This window comes from Yamadazyma tenuis, chromosome 5 (assembly GCF_029203305.1).
Source record: "Yamadazyma tenuis chromosome 5, complete sequence".
Lineage (NCBI taxonomy): Eukaryota > Fungi > Ascomycota > Pichiomycetes > Serinales > Debaryomycetaceae > Yamadazyma > Yamadazyma tenuis.
The window spans coordinates 146430-165865 of NC_089465.1; the positions used below are offsets into that span (position 1 = coordinate 146430).

General features: G+C 45.1%; 7 protein-coding genes across 7 annotated transcripts; 5 read left to right on the forward strand and 2 right to left on the reverse strand. All coding sequences in view use genetic code 12, as the record gives it.

Moving 5' to 3' along the window:
* Positions 1-659: 659 nt before the first annotated feature.
* Positions 660-2675, forward strand: PSN45_003723 (uncharacterized protein; the record flags this gene model as incomplete). The annotated part of the gene is made up of 1 exon (XM_006686415.2): positions 660-2675. One exon carries the CDS (start codon positions 660-662, stop codon positions 2673-2675), a length of 2016 nt encoding a protein of 671 aa, XP_006686478.2.
* Positions 2676-2728: 53 nt separating this feature from the next.
* RRP40 (exosome non-catalytic core subunit rrp40) lies at positions 2729-3484 on the forward strand (the record flags this gene model as incomplete). The annotated part of the gene is made up of 1 exon (XM_006686414.2): positions 2729-3484. The coding sequence occupies one exon, from the start codon at positions 2729-2731 to the stop codon at positions 3482-3484; it is 756 nt and encodes a 251-aa protein (XP_006686477.2).
* A 90-nt stretch (positions 3485-3574) lies between these two features.
* PPM2 (tRNA methyltransferase ppm2) lies at positions 3575-5511 on the forward strand (the record flags this gene model as incomplete). Its single annotated transcript, XM_066158144.1, has 2 exons — positions 3575-5425; positions 5506-5511. 2 exons carry the CDS (start codon positions 3575-3577, stop codon positions 5509-5511), a joined length of 1857 nt encoding a protein of 618 aa, XP_066014241.1.
* Positions 5512-6885: 1374 nt separating this feature from the next.
* On the forward strand, positions 6886-8631 carry PSN45_003726 (uncharacterized protein; the record flags this gene model as incomplete). Its single annotated transcript, XM_006686647.1, has 1 exon — positions 6886-8631. The coding sequence occupies one exon, from the start codon at positions 6886-6888 to the stop codon at positions 8629-8631; it is 1746 nt and encodes a 581-aa protein (XP_006686710.1).
* Positions 8632-8820: 189 nt separating this feature from the next.
* On the reverse strand, positions 8821-10623 carry PSN45_003727 (uncharacterized protein; the record flags this gene model as incomplete). The annotated part of the gene is made up of 1 exon (XM_066158145.1): positions 8821-10623. One exon carries the CDS (start codon positions 10621-10623, stop codon positions 8821-8823), a length of 1803 nt encoding a protein of 600 aa, XP_066014242.1.
* A 547-nt stretch (positions 10624-11170) lies between these two features.
* On the forward strand, positions 11171-12685 carry ZPR1 (nucleolar zinc-finger protein; the record flags this gene model as incomplete). Its single annotated transcript, XM_006686411.2, has 1 exon — positions 11171-12685. The coding sequence occupies one exon, from the start codon at positions 11171-11173 to the stop codon at positions 12683-12685; it is 1515 nt and encodes a 504-aa protein (XP_006686474.2).
* Positions 12686-12807: 122 nt separating this feature from the next.
* Positions 12808-19371, reverse strand: CCH1 (calcium channel protein; the record flags this gene model as incomplete). The annotated part of the gene is made up of 1 exon (XM_006686410.2): positions 12808-19371. One exon carries the CDS (start codon positions 19369-19371, stop codon positions 12808-12810), a length of 6564 nt encoding a protein of 2187 aa, XP_006686473.2.
* Between the last annotated feature and the right edge of the window lie 65 nt (positions 19372-19436).

Sequence of the window (19436 nt, forward strand, 5' to 3'; positions counted from 1 at the left end):
TCTGCATTGTGTACTTCTGTGATTCTGCATTCTGTGTTCTATTCTGGTTCCCTACTTCTCCATTCTCTATTTTGTGTCTGAAAATCTCCCATTGTAATGCATCCTCACTACCATTTCCAGCCATTAGTACGAGCCGCAACTAAAGCCGTTTGGGGCCGAACCTCAGGTCCGATACCTTCGCAAAAATAACCAATGGCTGCGGTGCAGTTGATCAGTTTTCTTAGCATCGGTTCTTATAACACCAATGCCTCCTTATATGGCTATCCACGCGACCCCAAATGCCAAGTCAACCACAGGGGCTGAATACACTCCGTCATCCTCGTGGGCAATTGTTGTTACGTGTCAGCGACTAAATCTATAGAATCTTTGTACAATCGTATTATGTGGCTGAAAGCGCAAATATTAAGGTATACACAAAAGTCCCCATGTTCATGGGACTAACACAAGAACCACTAGGCGGATACGTCCATACATCCATGCCAGTTATAGTAGCGTAATTTGAGTAGTTTTCCGGTCATAGTAGCAGTTTCCTGAAGTCCTGGGAAAATCGTAAATCATCCAAATCTGAGCATTTTCGAGAACAAAAATTCTTTTCTTTTGTATCGGTCCCAAGGCTTCAACATCCACAAACTCCGGCCTAGACCTCCACCCCTCTACCCATGAAGAGCAAAAACGATCAGGGGTCACCTGCCACCCGTAGAAAACACACCAACTCCAAACTCGGGTGTTTGAACTGCAAGAAGAAGAAAATCCGCTGTGATGAAAGCTTGCCTGAATGCAACAACTGTGCCAAAGGTAAGAAAAACAAGTGCTCCTACTTGTCGTTGTCGGCCAAAGAGGTCAACAAGATCCTCTTGACCCACTCCTTAAGAAGCTCTCAGAACAAGTTGTTGAGTTCGGACTATCGACTTCCTACCTCCAACCGAGGAGACTTACAAGGATACCAGGAACTTGAATTCAAACACGAGTTGGACGACTTGCCCATCCGAATTCCCAGCTTCACGTACCCGCCGTTGCAGTACAAAACTGTGAGTTATAAGGACATCGAGAGCGATTTCAAGGATGAGGAGCCAGGTTCGGGCTCGGATCAGAACTATGGGTCTGCTGAACCGGTGCCCCAGCCGGTGGATGGGGCCAAGGGCCTCCCCAACGCCATCACGGGTATCACCAGGTTCCAACGAGTGCCCCACAAGATTCATATTGTTCCTCAGATCAAGATCAATGAGTACCAGTTTACAAAAGTCACGCTCGTGGACTATTTGCTACCCAAGTTTTTTGAACAACCACCCAAGTACATTAGTATTTTGAATGATATGACCATCTGCCTTGGTCAGCTGGTGGCGTTGTTCGAGTTAAAGAAGTTGCGACCGCTTGGCGACCCATGTATCGGTATTTTGACAAAGAAGTGCTTTGAAAACCACAGCCGGTGCTTGACCGAACTCAGAATTAAGTTGACTGAGTTCAACCGTACCAGCACCTTGCCACCACTGGCGGAACGTGACGAATATATGAACGAAATGACCCCCATCCTCTACTACTCCAACTGTTTTATCAGCTACTGCATCATTCTTTTGGACTTTAGCATGGAAAACTACCACAAGATCAACTCGACCGGAATCAGCATCATTAAGAACTTCTTGGTCTACAACAACGGTAGACCCATCAACAACTTGATCCAAACCATCATGACCACCTACCAGTTCCAGATTTTGTTGGTCAAGCTCCCAGCATACGATACCAGTTTCTTGGGCGAGTTGATCTCGAATCTCGAGAGCTTGGCAGTGGTTTTCGGCACCTTGCCTGAAACTGTCCCTAACTTGCGGGTACTCAGAACCCAGTACTACACGCTCATGGACTTTATCAAGCTTGACTTGTTGCCAATGTTGAATCATAAGAAAATCGACAACAAAGTCATAAACTACCCGGTTGATTGCATCTACAACTTACTCAAAAAGTGGTACACCATCTTCCCGTCTGCGAGCTTCTTACCAGTCACCCCCCATAACGACTTGGTCACCTCAGACTTGAGGTCCACCATATTTTCGTACTACTACGTGGTGGGGGCTGCTTTGCGAGTTTGCTTCCCCCAAACGCCATACTTGTTCGGGGTCAGCTTTGCAACCCTTCAGACGTATGCGGCCAGGAGGTTTTTCGAGATCTCTCCCTCCGTGAACTCGCTCAATATCGGCACAAACTTGCAAGATTCGTTACAGCGTCATAACTACTATGCGTTGAGGTTGTACTCATTTTTGCGGCACCGGGTACGGATATTCATAAAGGGAATAGAGTGGGAGTCGGAGTTTCCTGAGGACCGGTCTGCCAATAGAGCTTTTAAAAACGTCATGGAAGTGCCCATCAAATCGTTTGCCGATACGTTGGTGAGACCCGAGCATTATGCCACCATCAGATATGAGGACAGGGAACCGGGCCACCGGTTTGTGCGAACGGACGAGACGATGATTCTGCAGCTTTATGCCCGGAACATCGAGACGTTGAAATTTTTTGACGGCAACTGTGTGCTTCAGTTTGACTACCAGTCGATGGCTCTTTTAAGAGATTATCGACCCATTCCCAGCACCGGCATCGTCAACTTCCCTGACATCACCGTGACTGACTTGGACTACTATATGGAAGACAGACGTCATATCATCAGGAACTTCAAACAAAATGTATAGCGTAATGAACACCCTTTTCGCAGTCTTTGTGCGCAAACTAATTTTATTTCTCAATGTCATCAGCCATGAAGATTGTGCCTGGAGATGCTCTAGACATCCAGCAGATGAAGACCACCATAGGTCCTGGAGTTTATAAGAATCCCAAGACGCAGAATATCATCCCCGCAGCCGCTGGGTACTTGAATGTTAAAATCAACAAGAAAAATACCAACCAGCTCGCATACATCGAATCCAAGTCCAAACGATATATCCCCAAAGCCAACGACTTTGTGGTCGGGATCGTCACGGGGACCATAGGCGAGTCCTATAAGGTGTCGTTGCAAGACTTCTCGGCGAATGTGTTGCTCTCGATGATGGCTTTCCCCAATGCCACCAAGAAGAATAGACCCAACCTCAAGGTTGGACAGGTGGTTTACGCCAGAGTGAGTCAGGACATCCCCGAAATTGACATAGAGATAGAGTGTATCGATCCAGCCACCGGCAAAGAAGGCGGGTTCGGAATGCTCGATGAGAGTGGATATATTTTCGAAGTCGGGTTGAATTATGCCAACGAACTCTTGTTTAACCCGAGCTCCGTCTACTTGGAGAAGCTCGCGTCCAAGTGTAAGTTCGAGGTAGCTATAGGATTGAATGGCAAAATATGGATCAAGTGCGGTGATGGGTTGGTGTATGAGGAAGACCAGTTGACAGAGGCCGGAGCCAATGATTTCAGGTACACTTTGGCTGCCGCCACCTATTTGAAAAAGTGTCAGAAGGTGCCCAAGTCACAAGTGGACGCTGTCTTGAAGGAGAGCTTCAAGAATTTATAGTCATAGATCGCTGTATAGGTGTTGTAATATAGAATAATACTGCTGCGATAGCAAAACGAGATGCTCATCTCGTGAAAAATAACTTAGCCAATGCCCAAATCTACCGGCCCTAGTCCACAGGAGCTTCGAAAGATCGAAAAAGATAGAAGAAGGAAACAGTACGAGGACATCCAAGTCCAAGGAACGAACAACTCGTCCATCGTCTCCAAACGGTCTGTGGAAATGATATACCAATCGGTTTGTCCACCTGGCGAATGGTTCAAGCATTTCGTGCCAAAAGGAAAAAGAAGATCTCCAGCTATTAACAGAGGTTATTGGATCCGAATGGAAAGCATTCGTCTGATGATCATCAGAATCATGGAATCAGAGCCTCAAAAACCCGTGAATGTGATTAATTTAGGTTGTGGATACGATCCTCTTCCATTCCAGATGCTCAGCATGGGGCACAATATGACCTTCTACGATATCGACTATCCCGACTTGGTGAAAAACAAGCACGACATGATTCTCAAGCTGAAAGAGATCCAGGACTTGGTAGGACCAGATGCCGGAGGGTTGGGGTTAATGAATTGTGACAAGTACAAGTTGATTGGATGCGATTTGAAGAATCACGAAGTGTACAAGGACCAGATGAAAAAGTTGAAACCCGGGGTGAACATCTTCATAGCCGAAGTATCTTTGGCATATATGCATTTCACGGACGCTAATAAGATTATTGGCTATTCGAGCGAGGTGCCCAATAGTCACTTTTTGATATTGGAACAGATTCTTCCTGCTGGCACCAAAGAAGCGTTTGCAACGAAAATGTTAAACCACTTCAGCAAGCTCAGAAGTTCATTGAAATGTGTAGAAGAGTACCCCCTCATAGAGCACCAAATTTCCCGGTTCCAACAGTACTACAAACATGTAGAGGTCAAAAACTTGTTTGAAAATTGGAACGATTTGATAGATGAAACCACCAAGCAGAAGGTCGATGAGGTAGAAAGTTTTGACGAGTGGGAGGAGTTTATACTTTTCTGCCAGCACTATGTTGTCTTGCATGCCACCAATGACTCGCTTGTCTACAAGCAACCCAATGTTTCATTACAATCAAGACCTGTTGTCGAATTGAACATCAAGCCAGATACAAAGTCTTTGGATTTAAAGTACCCAGCTAGTTGCGTTGTGGGAGGATCCATATATGTCAATGGAGGCCTTGGACAAACAAGATCCATCAAGACATATAAGGATTCTGAGGAGTTGGAGACTTTAGATCCTCCTTCGGGAAGAATGTGCCATACTTTCACAGACGGGATTCTAGTTGGAGGAAGAACCCAACCCGGACTGTTTTTAAAGGATGTGTACAGATTTAATGCCAAAGAGGCCAAGTGGTCCCGACTCGAAGATTTGCCCGTAGGGGTTTCAAGGCACTCTGCAGTTTCTGTGGATACTGAAAGAATATTGATTATAGGTGGCCAGTCACAAAAAGGGTCCATGATTTTGTACAACCACAAAACACAAACATCCAAATTATTGCAGTGTTCTTCAGAGATAGACTTTAGTACGATCGCCAGTTTCGGGTGTGACTTTGACGTCGACCAACAGGTGGGATATATTATTGGTGGTCAAACCAACAAACAACTGCCTAGGTTCAGTAATAAGTTGTTCAAGTTTTGGTTAGAAAATGACGAGTTCAAGCATAAAATGGTTATGGAGGACGCTGAATTTGAGCGGATGGACTGTAAATTGGTCAAGTATAACGAAACTTTGGTGGTTGTGGGTGGTATAAATTACAACCAGATTTTGGGACAGGATAACATAATAGTAAAGGTATCTGTTTGCGGCAAAAAAGTGGTTTATGGTAGAATTCCAGACAGGGTATGGAAAAACCACTCCCCCCTTATGATAGGTCACAATGTCGTGATTCATGATAATCAGATCAAGGTCTTGAACGGAGGTGTGGTGTGTTATTCGTTTGGGAGCGTGTATAATCCAAGCTACAGCATTGATTGGTAGAGAAATATATGAAATAGTTTAAGAAGAAGTAGACAGAAAGATGTTCTGGGGATCATTTATAACCCAGTGAATGAAGTACTCGAGTGAGTAGAGTTGGAACTTAACAGTAGACTTGGGTGCAAAAAGAGCAAAAAGTCGTGCATGACCTACGTCTGTCTGAGTCTATCCCCCACCGCTAAAATTACCTTGACGGTTCCGATTGCCAGACACGCGTTTTGGATTGCTACTTCTAGCATAAGCTACTTGAGCAACACCGAAACAATGGCCGTGGGCCTTAATTGAATAGATGTAGTGTGTGTCTGCATTATGTTGATGAAAAATATTGTAGTTAAGCAGTTCGGACGCGTCTTGTCTGCGCCATAACGCCTCAACATATTAGCCGAGGGGTGGGGATCAATAGATAAGCCTCTGAGTAAAAAATGGAGCTCCTTTTCGCAATCCCTTAACCGGGACTGGAGACATTATACTTTCCTTGCCCCAGTTTGTGCTGCGAAATGCACCTCTCTTATTCAACAATACCATCGACGACATCAATGGTGCATACTTCAGGTAACCCCCCACATGCCACTGCAAAACCGGGTAAGTGACGCCATACCGGTTGGTGTCGATTGTCGGCACCACTTTCAAAACAACAAGCCCCCTAATTCGTGACGCCGGCGATTCCGTCCAAGTGGACTGATTTAAATTACAAAAAAAAAATGATCGGATTTGAGGGTCGGGAGGTGGTTCTATCAACAATGTCACCCACCGCGCCATGAGCGGCGCGAGCACCGCCACCCTCGTCTCGAGGTTCGCGGTACGGGGTGCAGCGGCTTGAGATCGGGTAGGAGCCCCCACCCCCGCTGCGAATCTCTAGGAGCCAGTGTAGGAAGCCGATCACCTAAAGGCCGTCCGGTCATTCCGTGGCCAACCACCAGCCTACTGCCGGTCAGCCCCAGAGTTCCCCGGACCAGGCCCCACCCGTATTTGCCCTATTGAAACCCAACAGGTGATTGTTTAGTGGTAGATGCGACAAGCACCATCTAGAATAGTCCAGATGGTAACCGAAAAAAAACACCACGTTACACATCACTTACAGTGTGACCCACCAGCCTCAACATGTGTCATAGTAGCTCAAGTACTAATACATGGTACATTACCGCCCACCTTCTTTACTAAAATAATTTCAATTCTTTTGGTTGCGAATTGTTCCAAGACCGATTACCTTTAAAAAGGGAGCAAGCGTTATAATTTTTTTTTGGGATATTACATAACTTTCTACTTTGTTAACCCTTTTGTTTTGGAACCCCCACCCATAACAGTTTAGCCAGTCCATCGGCACCAGCATCATCCCACCCAACCGCGGCAACATCCACATACACCACCGTCTTCCACAGTAACCGGCGGTGACTACATCTGAACCAGGAATGAATAAGTTCGATGAGCCTTTGTCCCTAAAGTTTATTCACAAACCCGCTCGTACCCAGGAGTTGGTCAACCGCAAAGTGGGCGAGCAGAAGACCCGGCGGAACAGTGATACCAACAAACAATTGGTGTTGGGCGGTGACACCAAGTCCACCAATTCATTGGGCCCGGGCAAGGACCTGAACACGGGTGATACAAGTAATATGCGAAATTTCAGCTTCTTCAGCCAGCATGTCCCTGACCTCCACGACGACACTGCCAGCATCGACAGCAACCCGGATGCGTCCCTATCCCAAGCAGGTCTTGGAGACGAAGACGTCTTCCGCTATAAGTTGGTGCGTAAAAAGAGTGGAGAGATCCTCAAGTCCAACTTAAAAGACCCACTGTATTTCGACCACACCGTCAGCAAGAGTCTACCCACAACCCCTAGCTATAAGCAGGTGCACTTTGGCGATGCCTCCGACGTGCGGTACTTCAATAAAAAGGATAAGCCGGCCGCCATATCCGCTTCCAATTCGCCCACCTTACAATCACCAGACTTCAGCTTGAACGTGTCGGAAGATGAGGCGCTGGATGCGAGCTTCGACTCGGGCGATGACCCAGCCGACGAGCGCACCCGAGACGTCAACGACCTCTTGGGGTCCAGCCGGCACTCATTTTTCAACGGATCCACAGCCTATCCCAACCCCAAACATCTGCATTTGATCGACTGGAACTTGGATCTCGTCAACTTCTCCCCCATGGACTACGATACTAACATATCGAGGCACGTGCCGGTGTTCTTGGAGCGGGTGTTCATCTCCATCGATAAGAAATATTTGTTGGGACATGTGGCGGTCAAGAACCTTTCGTTTGAAAAAAGTGTCACGATGCGGTACACCTTCGACAACTGGGGGACCATTATCGAGATTCCCACTATCTACGTGCCCGACATCCCCACGGTGCTCCGGTCCAATGGGTATGATCGGTTTGTGTTTAAGGTCCAGTTGAACAAAATGTTCAATAATTTCGGGGCAAACATGCACTTCCAGAAGAACAACTATAAGTTTTGCATCAAGTACGTTGCTAACAACACAAACTACTGGGATAACAACCTGATGCGTGACTATGAGATCAACTTGACCAAGATAATAACCCAGGCTAATAGCCCCGTTGCCAGAACTAACTTCAGCGATAACTCGGTGTTTAACCGGACCGGGTCGGCAGACAGCTTGACGCTGCTCAACTCCAAGGGCTTCAAGCCGCGGTACTCGTCGTCGTACTTGCGGCGGCGGTCGTCCGACTCCAAGCTCTCGACCCTCGAGTCCGACGCTGACTACGTGAAGAATAACTTTTATTTGTCGTCACCTTTGCTTTCAAACTATAGCTCCGGGTCCTTTAGTAGTGACGTGTTGAACCCCCTGAAGTCGAACACCTCGACCGATACGTTGATCCCTAACAAAAACTTTTTGAATCCCCACGATTCCAACCCTTTGGACTTGAAATCGTTGAACGCCAGTTTGTTCACCGATAACGATAATTACAATTCTCCATCTTATCAACAGCTTATTGATAACTATTGTTTTTTCACTCCGGGTGGGTCACAGCCCCAAAAGTCAAGTTCCGGTTCCAATCAAAAGGAATCTGGAAACCCTAGTTCGAGTTCAAGCTCGGGTTCTAATTCGGCCTCTGAGCCTGCTGGTGGGCTTGATGGGTCAAGTGAATTTAGTTCGCTGACCTTTACGGTGTCTTCGTTACTCGGCACCTAGTTTGTTTTTAGCGTTTGATGATAGAATACATGATGTATTAGGTACTTTTCAGATGATTCGTTTGGCCTAAAAAGGTTATTTTGTATCATCACACGATCACTGCCCGTTTTAAGCTTTTGTTGCACTTGTCTATTATTACATACTTAACATAATATACATCATCCCTATGCCAAGGGATTCATATTTTACCTAATCAAAACAAAAGAGCTTCACCACTCCGTTGTCACAGCCAGCTGCAAACTTCGAGTCGCTCAATCCCACGCAACTGACGCTGGCATCCCCACACCAGGTATGCAAACACTTACCGTCTTGCAAGTCCCACACCTTAATCATCCGATCATGTGCCCCACTGACGATTCTAAACGTATCAGCAGAAATCGACCACACCCCTTCGATGTGACCAAACTGCGTCCGAATACATTTACCGGTCTTCACATCCCATACCTTGATGGTGTTATCCAAAGACGACGTGAGCAAGTGCGTGGGGTAATTCTTCTCATTGGGGTCTGTCACAATCTCCACAAACCCTCCATCACTGATCTCGTTATCGTTATCGTTGTCTTCATCTACATCGCTGATGTTCCCGAGATCCACGTCGTTGATCAACTTGTCTTTGTAGGTGAAGGGTATCACACACTGCACCTGCCCCACATGGCCATTGCTCTCAACCCCACCAAACGTCTTGAGACATTTGTGGGTTTCCAAGTCCCACATCTTGACGGTGGTATCATCGGAGGCCGAGAACGCTGTGTGAGACTGCGAGTGGATTTTGACCGAGTTGACCCAGTCAGTATGGCCTCGGAGCGTATAACAGGTGCGTGAGTCGACATGCCATACTTTGACAGTATTGTCGGCGGATCCGCTGACGATGGTTTTATCTGAAAAGTCCACCGACACTACCGCGTCCTCATGACCCCGGTACGTGCTGACACATTGGCCCGTGTGGTAGTTCCATACCTTGATAGTGGAGTCTAAGCCACAGCTGATTAATTTCTGGTTGTCAAAAACCAATGACCGTATACCCTTGGTATGGCCTGCCAACGTCCTTAGACACGCACCCGTCTGGATATCCCAGATCTTGATGGTAGCATCGTATGACCCCGTGATCAAGTACTTGACGTTGAACTGCAAGCACGTGATCCCGTCTTTGTGGCCCACAAACTCTCGACACACGTAGAGGCCCTTTCTCCAGTTTTTCTCCACCTTGTATCTCTCAGAGTACACCGACTTCCAAGGCCTTTTCTTGACTTCTTTGTCGATAACAGCGACATTTTCCTTGTCTGATTCTTCCTTCTTCTTCTCCTTATCGGTATCATCATCTACTTCCTCGATCTTTCTCTTTCTGTTATGATATTGGTCATACTCTTCACGGGCCCGTTTCATGTGCATCAACGGCAACCCCCAACCACAGCTGGGACATTTGCGGTCGATGTGCTGTTCACACATGTGGTGCCACACACGGTCATCATCCGCGAGACTCTTCCACTTTTTACACACTTGTGCCGCATTACAAAGCGATGCACAGTCCAAGTAGCACAAGATTTTAAGGGAGATTTCCACCGGCAAGTTGGCAATGAAGTCGATACGGATAAGCAGACTCACCTCGGATGACACAAATGACAACGTTGGGAAACAGCACTGGCTGAGGATTCCCTGGAGAATAAGTCGGCGATACTGATTTGGAGCAGCGCTGAAGATTGACCACACATGAGTTATGGCCTGTTGGTCTTCGGGCGCAAGCTGTTCGAGATCTTGCTGAATTTTGACCATCTTGCTGACCTCGGACATTTTGTTTCTGTGGACGTCAGGATTGTGACGATAACAGTATTTGTGGTATGTATCTTCCGGAAGCTGGGCCAGGTCACCAATATGTTTGGTGAGAAACGGGGTCAACACCGACTCATTCTGACGTTCTGCCACGGCGGCTGCCGACGGCTCTGGAGTCAGGAACTTGTTACGCTTGTAGTTCATACCGCGTTTGCTTCTTTCCATCCTAAAAAACTCTGGCGGTAGGTCGTCTATAAATATGTGAGAAATTTTACCACCACAGTTTTTTTGATGTGCGCGAGTTTTGCCCAGAGCCGCTTGCGGCTCTAGATGCTGCACAAACTGTGGATCCACAATAGCCACGAGTTAGGGAGATAATGAAAAGGTGTTATTGTTGCTAGACGACAGGGTCTGTTCGTGATGGCAACTGTGGTGAAGGAGCTGTGGATGTGTTAGACGAGGAATTTACGAGAGTAATGACTAGAATGGGGTATATAATGGCTGTAATTGGTAGGTGTCATCCACTGCCAAAGTTGACCTCACACGCAGAAATCCCCGTACGAACACCCGGACTTTGAGGCTGCAAAACTTATATACCAGCACAGACCAGTTAAAAATTTACACAGTCATACGACATGCTCTCCCCATCTCCCTTCACCTTTCAACACCCTTCACTACCTTCAGTACACATCATATCTCTATTGAATACCTTCTTCTAGAAGCATCTCTCAATCGCATCACCAGTGCGCACATCTCATTGAAAAAATTTGAGATGGCTCCACCGATGAAGAGACCTGAAGACCAACCAACCCCTTCTGCCACCGAAGAGAAGAAACAACGCACTATGAGCAGCGGCGAAACCAACGATGACTTGTTCGGAACCGTCGGTGACCAGGCCGAAGCCGTCAATCAAGATATCAAGAAAGGGTATCAGGATGCCGAAGGTCATCCCATCCACGAAGTAGAAAGTTTGTGTATGAACTGCCATGAAAATGGAACCACCCGAATGTTATTGACGACGATCCCCTTCTTCAGGGAGATCATCATCATGTCGTTCGAGTGTCCCCACTGTGGCCTCAAAAACAGTGAAATCCAACCAGCTGCCCAGATCGCTGAGAAGGGCTCGAGATATATTTTGAAGATTGAAGACAAAAAGGACTTCAACAGACAAGTAGTCAAAAGTGAGTCATCCACATGTAAGTTCCACGAGTTGGATATCGAGATTCCTCCAAAGAGAGGCCAATTAACCAATGTCGAAGGGCTATTATCAGAGATGATTGAAGATTTGGAAAGTGACCAGGAGGCCAGAAAATCGATTCAGCCTGAAGTATATGAAAAAATCAACCAGGTAATTGCAAAGATCAAAAGCTATATCAACGCCGAGCCCAACACCTTGCCGTTGACGTTCTCCATTGACGATCCAGCAGGAAACTCGTGGGTTGAATATGTCCCCGATGAGCCTTCTCACAAATGGTCTATGTACGAATATAGCAGGACGGCTGAGCAAAATGTGTTTTTAGGTTTAATTTCTGCCGACGATGTGTTGATGGCTAAACAAGAAGAGGCTGCTAGTAAGAAGGCTGCCACCGACAGTAACGTCTCCAACCGGGAATTAGGAGACGACCAGGCGGTCAAATCGTCTGGTTTCATTTCTGATGAAACTGAGATCGAGAACTTGGACAATGAAGTTCAAACCTTCCATGCCACCTGCTCTTCATGTTACAAACCATGTGCCACTCACATGAAGACCGTCAACATCCCTCACTTCAAAGACGTCATCATCATGTCCACCGTTTGCACCAACTGTGGGTACAAATCTAACGAAGTCAAGACTGGTGGTGCCATTCCTGAGAAAGGAAGGAAAATCACCTTGAAGGTCACTGACCCTGAGGACTTGGCCAGAGATATCTTAAAGTCTGAGACCTGTGGAATGACGATACCTGAATTAAACTTGGATTTGACTTCAGGGACTTTGGGAGGAAGATTCACCACTATTGAAGGTTTACTCACCCAAGTCAAGGAAGAATTGCATTCGAGGGTTTTCCAACAGACCTCTGATTCCATGGACGATGAAACCAAAACCAGATGGACCACTTTCTTTGCTAGGTTGCAAGATGCCATCGATGGTAAAGTCGGTTTTACCATTTCCATGATTGACCCATTGGCATCTTCATACATTCAAAATGTCTATGCTCCAGACAATGATCCAAATATGGAGATTGAAGAGTTTGAGAGAAGTCATGAACAGAACGAAGACTTGGGTTTGAATGATATGAAAACTGATTAAGAATGAAGTATAAATACTATACGATTGAATATCTCTTTGTGTACCGTTGTACAAATAGCACCTAATAATATATTAAATACGTTTATTTTAATCTATGCAAATTTCAATATACTTCTATTATACTACGTCTTGGGATCGTGCAAGTCTTTAAGCATGTCCATCCACCCTGAATCACGAAGATTTTCCCCCACATCAGCCAAGTCTATCACTTCATGACTATGACTCGATTCGCCGGATAAATCATTTGCATTAATTGATTCTGCGCTGTCTGGCTCAACAAGTTTAAAGTTGAATGTTGGAACCACCGGCTTGAGCTTATCCAGATCCATCACCAGAATCTTCAATTTGGGGGGTTGAGGCTTAGGACTCTTGAACTGTTTGTTTGTATTCAACGGCGACTTTGGAATGTAGACACCGCTTCTGTGGTACTCATCATTATCATCATTCTCTTCACCACTGTCAGACATTGGAAGTCTATCGTATTTGCTTTTGTCTTCCAAGGCCCCAAAGTCCTTTTCAAACTTATCATCAGCGTATTGACTTGGAATAGGAGACCAATCCTCGGATAGATAACTTCTTCTCCTTACGACATCTTCAACATGGCTGGTACTGAGGCTTGTACTAATTCCATGTTTCTTTAGGTTCACATACTTCCATCTTAGAATAAATGCGGTGATAGTCTCGTATACCTTGTTCTGGTTCTGTCTCTTCTGTACCTTTTGAAGAAGCAACCTTCTATCGAGAAAGTCTATCAAATTCAAGCATGTACCGATATCAAATACTTTGTATAATGGTAGCTGTAAAATAACTCTTTTGAAAGAAATTCCCGGTTCATGGTTTAATTCCATGTTGACAATGGCCTCCTCAATAAAGGTCTCGTATGATTTTCTTCTCTCTCTGATTTTATCCGTGTCCCAAGATGCAAACGTATCGCTAATGGCTGGATAGTTCACGGTGATATCGTAGGGGTCATTGAGATTGTTTCTTTTAAACCATCGGTGGCATAAAACAGGAATATCTAATGTTCCCGCATAAAACTGGAACAGGAATGCACCGTCCAAAGTCTTCAAAAACTTGTGTAAGTCTCTGGGCGGGATGAACCCAGTGCCTTCAGGATCAAATTTTTGCCACGCCAACTTGAACTTTCTGATTTCATTTCTTTCAATCAATTTGCCATAATCACCTTTGTTCATGATATAACTGAAACTGTCCAAGATCAAAGAAACGAACATATTCAAGAAAATATACATGGAGATGAGGTTCCAACAAATGAAAAGAAAGTACGCATATTGCACATTCCCACAGTCTGTGTTAGTGCTCGTAGAGTCCAGATAGCAAAAAGGAGGCTCAACTTTGAAGTCATCCATGATATAGTTCCATCCTTCACCAAATGAGCATTTGAATAACAATATTAAGGCTTTTGGAACAGTCCTGACATTAATGTTATCTGAGCCATTAGGCCCAATCTTTGTTGTTCCAAATACTTGGTTCAAGGCTATGGAAAATAATAGGAATAACACCAACCAAGTAAACATCAAGGAAAACATATCTGGCAAACCTGCTGATGCAAACTTTAAAAACTGACTAAGTCTGTCACTTCGAGGAATCATGAAGAACATGGTACCCACCAAGAATAATTTGTTAATGTTCATAAAGGCACTCTGAGCGGAGATCTGGGTTCCCACAATGGTTGTCGTGAAGGCGCCAAACGAAATAAGAAAGTTGAACACCAACCATTTGTTTGTGATGAAGTACTTAAGTCCTCTTGCAAAAAGCAACATGAAAGCATGACATGTAAACAAGCCTGATACGATAAGGAAAACAATTAACCGGAATATACTTAAACCCGAATGTAAAGGGTACATTTCAACCAATAACGCAACAATGTGAAAGAACAAGGCGACATTTAATACCGAATTCCAAGATTTATTCTTCTCTACCGTCATGGTGTAACAAAACTTCCTGAACCAACCTAGCCGTTCATGGGGGATCCTCTTCGATGGTCGAATTTGCAATAAAAACTGTTTCACTTGGTACCAGCTTCTTTGGTCGACCGTCATGTAAGCTCTTCCTGTGGTCAACGAATAGTTATGAATAATCACAGAAATGAACAAGGTCAACACAAATACGATACCAATGAAATTGAACAAAATCACAAAGAACCCATTGAATGGAGTTGCAAATGGGCTGGGGACGGTTCCAACACCGGTACTGGCCATCACATTATATAATAAGTCCACCCACCCTTCCAATGATGTAATTTCGAAAAGAGCCGAAAACGAATGGGAGAAATCGTCAAATTGTAACAAAGGTTGGGCATAAACATTGGGGCTCAAGATCTCCCAATTGAATACCAGATTCGTGTACTCATTGTAGCAGTCTTCGAGAGTCGAAACTCCATCCACACAATAGCCCAATCTTCCGTTAAAAATATTCAACGCCCAGATAGAGAACGGGTACAACAAAGTTACTGAAATTAAAGCAGCATTGACAATCTTGCTGAACCCCGAGAACATGGTATTGTGGAAATTGTTCTTAGCAGTTTCACTAATGGTTAAAAGCCTTAATGCTCTCAAAGCTTTGAGCCCTCTAATGAATCTCGATAAATCTCCCTTGGACTTCATATATGCTATCATCTCAACCCACAATGCCATCAACACGGTTCCATCAATCCTGTTCCATGGTGACCTGATGTAAGCGTTTGGAGTGTTGCTGAACCCGTCAGCCAACACTCTGATAATAAACTCGATAGTGAAGATGGCGATAAAAGAGATGTCCAACCAGTATGTCCAACTATATACCCCATTCTCTGCATTCACTTGTGCTCTAATCAAAGGAGTTAAGTAGCAAGCAGTAATAAGAAGGGCCAAGGTAGAAAGTAACATAAAAATAGCAAAAATATCGGAAACTCTCTTATTTGGTTCGACTCCATCAATACGTTCACCGTGACTCGATGTGACAATTCGCTGGCAAAACTTTCTAATCTTATGGCGAGGACCCATGACATAGAACACCTTGTTGTACGAGGGATTTTCTCTCAAGAACTGGTTTTGCCTGTCAATTAACTTGTTTCTGTCATTCAAGATGGTCTTTGCATAATTTGTAGGGTCAAACCCAGCGAGTCCCGTAGTCTTGCCCTTTTTAGGCTTTTTGATTTTGAACGGATCATCAGAAAAATACTTTTTTATATTGAGGTGGACCTTAATGAACCTCTTGAGCCGGTTACTGGGTAACTCTCTAACTGGATCATCCTGTGGTTCGTCCAATTTTTGTGCATCAAGAAACTCATGGACAACAGTCCCACTCAAAAGCAACTTCACCACTGCCATATGGAGTTGTTCTTGGGTGTCCTTCCGCTTGAAAAACTTGTTTTTGAAACGTGCCAAAGAGCTACTTTCATTGTCAACGTTTTGGATACTGGCTGTGATGTTCTCGATGAACTGGGAAAGTTGCTTGCGCTTCTTTTCATCCTCAGGAACAACTAACGTATTGGCAATCACACTAATAAAAATATTCAAAATCACAAAGTTGGAGATGAAGAACCATCCAATCAAGAATATTGCTGCAAATATCTTTGCTGATAGTGACGACTGATACCCTTGAACTGGGTATAGGATTGATGTCCAGTTTTCTGTGGATGTGATAACGTATAAACTGACAAAAGCGTTGGGCAAGGTCTGCAAATTGAAATGAACAGAACCTTCTGCAATTTGTTCTTCGGTTAAAGAACCTTCAAAGAATCGAGAATATATGATTCCAGTAAGAAAGGTTATCAAGAAAAGGAATACAGTCAAATCCATCAACTGTTTCCAACTTCCAAGGATCTTGAGCCACAAATCTCTAGTGAATCTTGTCAACAAGACGATTCGGTAGAACCTCATAATCTGAAATACCGTGAGCCAATAATAGGAATGGCCAAGGCCATCTTTAACAGGTGGAAGAATTATGATGCAGGTAATGACAGCTAAGATCAAATCAATGCAGTTTCGTTTCAATTTGAAGAAAAGTCTCCATTGAGGAAGATATAAAAAGAACCTGACAAGAATCTCAACACCAAATAATGCTGTCATTGATGCTTCCATTCGGTAAAGGAGGTGATCTGTCCACCTTGTCTCGTTATACGCACGGAGGCACTGAGTGATTATGTCGATAGCAACACAGATGGAAAACATAAATTGAAACTGATAGTAAGTAGCCAACCAGATGTTTCGTTTCTTTAAATCTTCAATGATTTCCTGGTGACTAATTACCCATTCCTTTTCATTATCAGTATTTCCAACTCTAGCGAGATTGAAGGACGAAACGATGATTGCAATAAATACGTTCAACAACCACACAGTCATGATGAACAAACAAAATACAAAGAAAAGGCATGCTACCAATCCTTCACTATCCATAGCCTGGTACATCAAGTCTGTGAAGGTGTTTGCACTCATCACCACAAACACCAACTCCAAAGAATTGAAAATGTTATCAAAGCTTACGGTGTTTTCGTTGGGGTTTTCAAGGGTTTCGCAACGAGAGTTTACTGGACACATAAATCCTTTGATGGTGCTAGAAGACTTGCCATCTGCCATAATGTATGGTAAAGCAGTACCCGACGCGGATTGATAACACCCACAGTGTTGGCTTGTATTGACCCAAGTATCGTTTAGGTCATCGGGATTATACCATACACAGTAACGTCTTAAGGAAGATTTGAACGATTGCACACCGATTATACCAAAAAATATACCAAAACATGTGATCAAGATACTCACATCGATCAACTGCGGTACGGCCAACTTTAATGACCGCAAAATCATGCTCGTACCGGTGGTCAAGTTGCAGAGTCTGAGGATCCGCAAGCAGCTTAGGGCTCTGAAGATCATGATGTGGTTCTTGACATCGTATTTGTCTATGGACAAGAACAATGATATCCAGAACGTGAGGATGGAGATGAAGTCCACTCTGTGCCAACTGTTTCTGATATAAGCTCTTCTGATTTGCAAGATATCGATATCATTCTTACTCAACGGCTTCAATAGTATTTCTTCCGACTCAGGGCGTTGATCCCCAAGAATTGGTCGACTAGACATATCAGTTTGATCTGCGAAGGTGGTCTCGTCGTGGTGCAGTGGCATGACATATTTGTTATGAAGGTAGTTAGGGCTCTGGTCTTCCAACTCGATTTCGTTAGCAGAGTCGGAATAGGATTCGTAGGTGGGTTTGGGCCGGTCGTAGAATGACCTGGTCTTTCTGGGGTGGGCCTTTTGGAGTACTAACGAAAGGTACCCGGTTATGACTTTGGCCCATTTACCCTGAAAGAGCATGGCTCTGATCTCGTTCCGTGGGTACGGTAAGTTCAACTCCTTGAACATGACTTTGTCGTCAAAAAAACCATACGCAATCACTTTTGCAGCCATTTCAAGAGTATAGATAACATTGATCACTATAAGCACGTAGTCGGCCCAGTTATTTCCCGCTGCCACATACCCATGCACAGCCGGGTTCCATTGTCTGTAGCCCAACAAATGGGTTTGGAGAAGCAACAACACGAGAAAGAATGTGTTTGTAATTTTCTGGCTCAACATCTGGTGACAAAGGCGGCGTACGCGGTTCTCCGGACCAAATAGCTTGAGACTATTGCCAAACAAATACATGCCGTTGGTGTCAGTCTTCCAGTATCCCTTGAAGCTGGTGGCACCCAACTTGTTCGACAAGGGCACGTTCTCAAAACCCATACTCTGCGAATGGGCGATGAATGGATTTTGTATCCCGTGAGCAGGAGCATCTTGGGGAACTGAGTCGACTTCGTGGATTTCGCCAATGGGTTCAGGCCCCACGTACGAGAGCCGGTTCAAGTCTACGCCGGTGGAGATTCGCAGGAGGATTGAGCCATCCTCAGGGTCGGCCACCGCTTCGAGGTGGGACGTAGACCTGGAAACAAGAGAATGGGTGGACCTCGTACTAGCATCGTCTCTAAGTGACGGAGACTTCCGCCCCGGCAACGTCGAAGGACCTGTTCCAGCAATACGCTCGGACACTCGCGAGATGAAGGTGGTGATTTTGGCGGGTGAATCAGGAAGTTCATGCTGGACGGTTATCTTGGGAGTAATGAGGCCCGATTCAAGGTCTTTGGACGAAGAGGTACTGAAAAACGTCTTTGTGGACATCGGTGATGTGGGAATATCATGAGGATCTAGAAGATTTACCGGCACTGTTAGCGAAGGTAGGTTGTGGGGTGAAAGGGTATCCTTGTATTTGGGCTGAGGATTCCATGAGACGCGCTGGTTGGCATCACCAACAGACAAAAGGGACAGGTCGTCCGGAGAACGTGGTACAGATATGCTGGAGGTATGGGGAAGCCAGTGACTTCCTCCTTCGCCGGTTCCCAAGGCGAAGTTGAGTCCTTCTTTGATGACATTAAAGTCTTGTCGCTCGGCAGCGCTGTCTAATAATGACATGGAGTTGAACTCACTGACGCTATCATCGTCGCCTATGACAGGCACCGCTAGAGGTTGTCGATTGTGATAGGACTTGGGTCTCAACCTGTTTTTTTTGGTGGGCACCCGGTGGGTATCAGTATTTGAGACGGATCCGGGCTTTGAAGACGATCCTTGAGCATGCAAATGGGAGTGCTCGCCGTTGTAGTCTTGGGCCAGAGCCAACGGCGACTGGGTGGGATCCGGTGGCAGTTTACTCATAGTCCAGGCCACTTACAACAGGTTGAACGGATTTAAGTTGGGTGTATGCTAATTAAAGAACACTG